Source organism: Alligator sinensis, unplaced genomic scaffold (assembly GCF_000455745.1).
Source record: "Alligator sinensis unplaced genomic scaffold, ASM45574v1 scaffold164_1, whole genome shotgun sequence".
Taxonomy (NCBI): domain Eukaryota; kingdom Metazoa; phylum Chordata; order Crocodylia; family Alligatoridae; genus Alligator; species Alligator sinensis.
The window spans coordinates 89,637-97,501 of record NW_005843272.1 but is presented as its reverse complement, the minus strand read 5'-3'; the positions used below and the strand labels follow the sequence as shown (position 1 = coordinate 97,501).

At 62.6% G+C, this 7,865-nt stretch overlaps 2 protein-coding genes across 2 annotated transcripts in view; both read right to left on the bottom strand.

Annotated features, from left to right (window-relative positions):
- Positions 1-1,509, bottom strand: part of RAC3 (Rac family small GTPase 3) — a 4,494-nt gene extending 2,985 nt beyond the window's left edge. Inside the window, exons 1-2 of the mRNA XM_025194650.1 lie at positions 1,326-1,509; positions 803-995 (exon numbers count right to left, since the gene is read on the bottom strand). Of these exons, the coding sequence (XP_025050435.1) occupies positions 803-995; positions 1,326-1,509 (377 nt within the window). The remainder of the gene's footprint in view (positions 1-802; positions 996-1,325) is intronic.
- Positions 1,338-7,850, bottom strand: LRRC45 (leucine rich repeat containing 45). The gene is made up of 15 exons (XM_025194654.1): positions 7,746-7,850; positions 7,167-7,237; positions 6,744-6,922; positions 6,329-6,457; positions 5,963-6,075; positions 5,383-5,441; positions 5,191-5,268; positions 4,405-4,540; positions 4,123-4,200; positions 3,870-3,981; positions 3,653-3,723; positions 3,241-3,333; positions 2,464-2,643; positions 1,554-1,727; positions 1,338-1,473 (listed from the first exon to the last, which is right to left on the bottom strand). The coding sequence occupies exons 2-14, from the start codon at positions 7,217-7,219 to the stop codon at positions 1,572-1,574; spliced, it is 1,437 nt and encodes a 478-aa protein (XP_025050439.1). The 5' UTR covers positions 7,220-7,237; positions 7,746-7,850; the 3' UTR covers positions 1,338-1,473; positions 1,554-1,571.
- Between the last annotated feature and the right edge of the window lie 15 nt (positions 7,851-7,865).

Sequence of the window (7,865 nt, the reverse complement as noted above, 5' to 3'; positions counted from 1 at the left end):
TCCACGGCCCCAGCCGGGCTCGGCTCCCCGCAGCCCCAGGCATGGCGACAGACGGGCACGCTGCTAAAGCTCTTTATTTCAAAGCCCAGCCTGTAGCACAAGCCTCCAGCCCCACACGACCCGACCCGACCCGGGTGTAGGGACAGATGCTTTGTTCACAACTGCCTCACACCGTGCATTTGCACAAACCCGCACCTGCAGGTGCCAGCGTGCGGGGGTGCTCTGGGAGCGCTGCCCAGCTCCCCCAAGTCCCACTGCCAGAGGGAGGCAAGACTCTCCCTTCCACCCTGGCACTGGCCTGCAAGAAGCCAGCATCCTCCAGCTCCATGGCATGTGGCTGGGCACCCAGCTCAAGGCACAAGACATGTCCACGCTGGCACTTCGTTCCCTACAGCTTGTCATTGGGAAGGGGCAGCACACCCCTCCATGTGCAGGACAAGGCTGCATGCTGCTCGGAGCAGGGGCCAGGGCTCCCGATTCCCCCTGTGACTGCCACCTGCCGCCCCTGCTCCCAGGGGGGGCAGCCCAGGGAGCACAGGGCCAAGCCTTCTGTGCAGCGCCCTGACCTGGGGCAGTGCAGCAGGTCCAGGGGAAGTGGCACCATTCATCGTGCTGAAGGTCCAGCCAGCTCCAGTGGGGGGCGAAGGGGGCAGCACTCAGGCCAGCAGCAGAATTTGGGCATGGCTGAGGGGAGCCAGGGTCACCTCTTTTGCCCTAGAGGAGTCAGCCCCCACGGGCTGGGGGCTGCTCATCACCCCGTCCGATAGTAGCGCCGCAGGCTCAGGTGTAGTGGCCTGGTCACTTCCTGGGGCTGAGGGTGCCCAGCGGGGACCCCTGCACATAGGCCAGAATGGCGTTCTGAAGGAAGCTGGCGCGCTGTGCCTCCTCCTCCCTCATCCGGGAGATCTCTGCTTCCTTGGTCCGCAGCCTCTCCAGCAGAGCGGCCATCTCCCCCTCCTTGTCCAGCAGGGCCTCGCGGTGGTTGCTGGACAGCACTGTGCAGGGAGAAGGACCCATCAGCTCGGGGAGGGGGCTGCCTGCTGCAGGGCGGTGGAGGCAGAGCACAGCACGCACCCTGCAGGACAGGCTGCCAGCAGACCCAGGCTGCTGCTGGAAGGAGTCTGAGCCCTGCAGGCCAGGACCAGGGCCAGAATGGCTGACACGAGGCTGATCTGAGCCTCAGCCTCTGGAGCAGGGTCCCAGGCACCTCTGGGAGCTCCAGTGGGGTCCAGGTCCCTGAGGTTTGCAGAGCAGGAGGAAGCAAGCAAGGACAGGGGAAGCCATCAGCCCTGGGAGAGGGTACACTCATCACACTGCCCTATCACCTTTCATCTGCCGCTCTAGGGCTGCAATCTTCTCCCGCAGCCCTTCCTGAGCTGTCTGCTCGGCCTGCAGGCGCCCAACCTGCTCCTGCAGCTCCACGCGTACCCTGTTCACCTCTGCCACCTTCTCCTGCTCCTTGCTGCTCAGGTCCTGGTGCACGGGACAGACAGTGAGATGGCAGCACATGCTGGCCTCCGCTCTACACCCAGGCCAGCACCCCCCCCCAGTACCTGCTGCAGCTCCTCCACTCACCTCTGAAGACTCTCCACCTGCAGGCTCAGCTGGCTGGCCCTGGCCTGCGCCTCCCCGACTGCCTGCTTCTGCTGCAAGCAGCGGCCCTGGGCCTCCTCGCGTGACTGCATCATCAGCCGTAGCTTCTCCTCCAGGTGCTCCAGCCGCTGTTGCTGTGGAGCACCAGGTCAGAGAAGGAGATGAGCGAGTCTTCCTCGGGCCCCATGAGATGGCCCTCCCCTGCCTGCCCCAGGCTTCGCCAGGGACTGTGCTCTGGTAGAGGGGTAGTCTTTCACTGGAGATGTGAAAGCAGGGCCCTGGGGGCACGTGGGAACACCCATGGGTGAGGGAACTAACGCCTGCACCAGCATTTACACTCTGCCTCAGGGACTGCTTCTGTGGGACGCATTCTCCTTCCCTTCCTGGCCCGCAGGGCTGTACAGTAGTGCTGGGCATGAACAACCAGCACTGCACTCCCCCAGATGCAGCCATGCCTCACGGGATAAGCATGTGTGCCAGCATGGGCAAGCCTGTTAAGCTTTCCCATCATGGAAGGAAAGGTGCTAGAAGAAGCTTGGGCCATGAGCAAGTCTCCTCACAGCCTGTACTGGGAACTGGTCTTGCTGCCACCTCGTGAAGGCCCAAGCCTGACAGCAGGACATGCATGCTACATGCAGCAGCGCATGCAGGCTGGGACACGCCTGGCTGAAGAGCACCTGCAAGACCAACCGGAGCCACCTCTGCGCAGAACAGGCCAGAAGGTGCCAGGCCAGTGGGGACAGGGTCACGAGACAGCTTTGTGCAAATGCTCCAGGGCTTCCCCCTTCCCCTTTTCCCACTGCAAGCTCAACAGCCTGAGCTGGGCAGGGCTCCCGCCAGCTCCCTGAGGGCAAGGGGTCACAGCCTCACCTCTTCCAGCCTGGCCTGGCTCCGGGCTCTGATTAACTCCTCCTCTGCCTGGCCTCGTTCCACAAGCGCTGCAGCTTTGACCCGACTCAGCTCCTGTCTCAAGTGCAGAAGACGCATCGTTCCAGCCAGCAGGAGCCACAGCTCTGCCGCGCCGGGCAGCACTGGCCTGAGCAGTCTCAGCTACAGGTGCATGGGGCGAGTGATACTGGGGCAGGGAACAAAAGGCTTCGCCTACCTGGGTCACTGGCATCTATTTCACAGAGCAGTTCCAAGGTGTGTGTGGGGGGCGGGAAGGGGGCAGAGAGCAGGGGCTGCCAGGCTGGCCACTCTGCATCACCCTCCTTCCCCTCACCCATGAGGATAGGCTGGGCAATTGACCCCTTGCAGATCAGGGCCCTGCCACCTAGACACTCCCCAACAGCTCCAAGGCCAAAGAACCAGGGCTCAGAGGAGCTGGCAGGCTTGGAGCAGATCTCCAGCAGCTGTGCGCACACATCTTCCTGGGGTCAACCACACACCGCAGCCCTCTGCTGCACTCTCTGGACACACGGACCCAGCACAGATGTTTTCGTAATGTCCCTTTCCTTAGCCAGTGCGTGGGAACGTGCTGTGATGCCAACAGGAAGGTTGACCAAGGCTGCCACTACCCCTCCCCTCCGCCCCTGCCTCCAGCTTCCCCCAGGGACAGTGCTGGGAAGCTGCTGGGGCCCCTTGCGACTATACTGGCCATGGCGCTGCCACTGCTTCCCAAGACCTGTGCCCAGAGTGCCGGCTCACCTCTTCCAGCCCAATGCGGACAGCCTCCAGCCGCTGCATGCGCTCCTGCATGGAGCGCTCGCTCGCCTCCATGTGCTGCGTCATGTGGTCCACCTGTAAAGCAGGGGCCGCCCCAGGCCTCCAGTGAGACCCGGCAGCCTTGCTCGCACATGCACAGGGAGCGGCACGTGCCTCCCCACCAACTACTGACAGGAGCAAACAGGCCCCTTCATTCCCCAAGACAGGGCACCACAGCATGGCTAAGAGCCAACTACCTATGCACACATGAGATGAGGCAGGGGGCACATGCTGTTGGGGAGCTCAGCCTGCCCCTATGGGGAGTGAGTCTCAGTGAAATCTGGCACAAGCAAGGGCCTGTTGCACAGCTGGGATGGGGCAAGCTTCCCCAACATGGCCAGCACTACCATCTCACCTCCTTCTGCCGAAGGGACTCCACATCATCAAGGCCCTGCTTGAACCTCCTCTTCTCCATGTCCAGGCGTTCTGCGGGTTCAAGGTGCCCATCACCAACCACAGTACGGGCTCCCTAGTTGCCCCCCGACCCAAGCCTGCATATCTCCTCACAAGCCCTGGAGCACTGGTCCTAGACTCTGAGGCCCCTGGGCCAGGCTACCTGGCCCCGTACTCACCCTCGGCCTGCACAGCCCGCAGCCTCAGATCTGCTACTGTAGTGGTCAAGTCCTGCTTCAGCTGGAAGAGCTGGTCCTGCTGGGCCTTGCCCCGCCGCTCCAGCTCATCCACCTGCAAGGAGGACACCCACAAGAGCACCTGAACATGGCCATGCACGGCTAGTAGCTGGAGATGCGGGAGGGGGTCTGGAGCCCAAGCTGGAGCCCCGGGGACAACCCCGCTGCCGACACTGGCCCAGGCACACTCGCCTACCTGGTTCCTCAGAAGCAGGTTCTTCTCATTAGCAGCAGACAGGTCCCGGAGAAGCTTCATTTCCCGATCAGCGGCTTCCTACCAGTGCAAGATGTGCCAGTCCCTGCTTCCTGATGCCCAGGATGCCCAGTCCAAATCCTGTACCCTCCTCTGGTCACATCAGATCCCACAGCCCCCACAGGCCTGCTCTGGCCACTGCTGCCCTCATGCTCTGCCCACACCTCTGTCCTGCAAAGCCCAGGCATGGCCCACCTGTCCAGACACCCAGCCCCTCCTGCCCACCTGCTTCTGCTGCTGGAGATCCTTTGCCTGGCGCTCGGCCATGGTGGCCTGTTCCTGCTTGGCGGTGCTCAGCAGCTCCCCCAGGTCATGCACCTTCTGCTCGGACAGTGCCAGGGCAGCTTCTGCCATCTGCAACCTGCACAGTGGAGAGCAAGGCTGAGGTCTGACCTCAACCCATCTTCCAGATACAGTCAGAGCTCAACATGAGCCAGGATAACACAACAGCAACACAGGAACAGCCCAGGCAGGGCTGTCCAGAGCCTCCCCAGGTCAGCCTTATCTCATGATACTCCCAGGACAATCGTGAACACCCTTATGCTGTGGGGCTCAACACTTGCGCAAGACCCCTGTGCGCTGGCATCCAGGCTGAGGCCTCAGCGAATGGAAGAGCATCCCCACAGATCCACCCTCTTGCTGACGAACTTCCATTAGACCAGCGGTGAGACCAACCAATAAGCCACTCCCACGGTGAAGCCGGAGGGTGTGCACAGGGCCGGCACTCCTGCAGCTGACACCCCCAGCCGCACCCAAGAATTTTTACCCCGCCTCTGACAGAGGAGATGGCACTGTGACACGGTTTCCACAGCAGTCTCTAGCCCGTGCTAGGTCTCACACAAAGTTTCTAGAAAGCCTGAGGGAGCTGCTGAGCTGCTTGCCCCCTCCACCATGCAGCCATGCTCCTCTAGAAACCCAAGGGGTCACACGCGGTCTCCCGCTCCTGGCAGTCCTGCCTGAACTGCCAACAGCTCCGCCAATGGAAAGGCTGCACAGACGCTCTCCTCATACTTGGCCTTCAGTGAATTTACGATGGAGTGCCGCTCTGCCAGGGCCTCCTGGAGCTGCCCAACCCGCGCTGACGACTGCCTGAGTTGGGGTGAGAGGAGAGAGCTGGTGTTTGGGAGGCAGCCAGGCATCCCAGCTGCCACTGTGAGGGCTGGTCCGGCCCCTAGGGAAGAGAGAAATCAGGGGCTCACTGACCTGCTGCTCCTGGTTATTTCTTCCCTCTGTCTGTCTATGGTGTCCATCAAATTCAGAAACTGTAACCGGAGACATGCACTGCTGACACTGAGGCAAGCGTGGGCTCAGGGCACTTAAACCTGCCTCTTTTCCCTACCCCAGGGGCAGGGAGGGGTCCCAGATGGCCTCTCACAAGAAGTCAAGCTGGGATCCAGATAGGCAAGGGCCGCACCACCAGCTCCAGCCAGGGCACCCAGCCACAGCAGTGCCTCAGGTGCTCAGGAGTGCAGTTGGGGAGAGGGAGTGAAAGTTGGGTTAACTGCTTCATGACCTCCCAGTGGGAGGGAGACCCAGAGGGATGCAGACAGCCCCCGGGAGGAGCTAGGGCCAAGGTGTCTAACTGCACTGTCGCAGACCTGCCCCAGGGGTGCTGATCCCTCCCCCCATGCTGTGTGCTTGCTGCAAAGGTGAATGCAGCACACCCACATAACCAGAGCTCAGGCCTCACGTGACAGTTCATGTCACCAGACAACTGCATGGAGATGCTGGTAGGACATCTGGGCTCCCTAGTGCCCCAGCCCAAGTACAGGAAGATGTTTACCTGCTTGGCCTTCTCCTCCTTCAGGCTCAGGACCTCCTTGCTGAGCACGTGGGTCCGGCTCTGGTTCTCAGCGAGGATGCTCTGGCGGTCCTGGTTGTGGTCCATGGCTTGCTCTGAGGCAGACAGGGCAGGAGTGAGCGTGAACGTTTCCGTGCCAAAAGAGCAGCCAGAGCATCTGCAGGGGGGCAATGACTAGGGCACGAAGTGGTTGCAGGGACCCTTGTGTGGCTGAGGGCGAAACCCCACAGCACCCAAGTTTGGGAAACATCCTCCCTCATTGCCAGGGTGCTGCTTGTGGGGAGTAGGGCAGACTATGCACAGAGCCCAGCAGCTATCCCACCCTGCTGCAAGCCCAGTGCTGCTTACCCACAGCCTTCAGGATGTCGCTGGGGACGTTGTTTCCTGCCAGCTCGAGGCGCCGCAGGGTCCTGTTGCTGTGCAGGCAGTTCAGCAGCGCTCGGCCCCCCAGGAGCCCCACGTTGTTCCAGCGCAGATCTAGGGTGGAGCACAGCAAAGCATCACTGCAGTCACTGCTGGCCCCAGGCACCTACAGCTGGACCCAGGCACCGTGCTGTGCCACTCCAGCCTGCAGGGCCAGACTCACCCGGGGCCTGCAGCCCAAAACCCCAGCCCATGGCATACCCCAGCAGGGAGAGAAGCAGAGGCAGAGCCTACAGGAAGCCCTTCTCTCTCCCAAGAGTCAGCCAAACACACCCAGAGCGCTCAGCCAGGCCAAGGTGTGTGCTGCACCCCATGCAGCAGGGACGAGAATGGCTCTTACCCAGCTCCTGCAGGCTGGAGTTGCCCTTCAGCGCAGCAGCCAGCTCCCCTGCTCCCTCGTGGTTGATCTGGTTGTTGCGCAAGTCCAGGCGCTGCAGGGAGCGGTTGGCGCTCAGCCCCTGGCAGAAGAGTGAGAAGCCTTCCTCCCACACACCCAGGCTGTTCCACTCCAGGACCAGGCTAAGGGGAAAGGACACACCAGGCTGGGCTCGGTCTGTGCCGCGAGGGGCAGCCCCCTTGGCCTCCTGCTGCCACAGGGAAGGGGCAGTCCAGCCCCGTGCAGGATCCAGCATCCACACTCACAGGCCCGGCCCAGCCCAGCTGAGAGAGCACACCCTGAAGAGGAGCAGCCCTGCCCACGCCCTCCCCAGCACACCCCCCATCTTTCCACTGGAGCATGGGGAGGGGGGACTATGCCTCTTACCTCTGGATGGATTTGTTCTGCTGGAGGAGTTTCCCCAAGGCCTCGGCACCCATGGCTTGCAGGTTGTTCCCCTGGAACAGGCGCCCCCAGTGAGTGGCCTGACAAGCCCACGTGCCCTCCCCCCACACGGACATCCCACGTGACACCAGGCTGGCTGGGGCTGGGGCCCCTGGGCAACGCTTGTCCCAGCCCTGGGCTCTGGCACGGATGCACCCACTGCTGCCCCACCTGCCCGGCCTCCCTGTGCCTGGAGCGCTGTCCACACGGGGCTGGAGCCCCCCCCGCCGAGCCACGGGCGAGACAGCCTTCCTCTGAACACCCCAAGCTGCTCACGCCACAAAGCGTGAGCCAACACGACCAAATCCACGATTTCTGCTAGGAAACGTGCTGAGCGCTAAGCTCCGCGCAGCCGGAGCCCCAGGGACAGACCCAGCACGGGCTCCCCGTGGGGAGCCGGGGCCGTCGGGGCTCTTCCTCCAAAGTCCCACCGGCTGCTCCTCCAGCCTCTGCCCACCACCCCGCGGTGCGGCAGCCAGGGCTCATGCTCACGGCGGCTCAAGCCAAGTCCAGCAGACTCACCTTCAAGTCCAAGGATTTTACGGTGGTGTTGGAGCAAAGTCCGTGCAGCAAAAGCTTGGCACCTGCGATAGAGAAGGTGTTGGTTCCCGCCGGCGCTGCGAGCCTCCCCGCGGCCGCCAG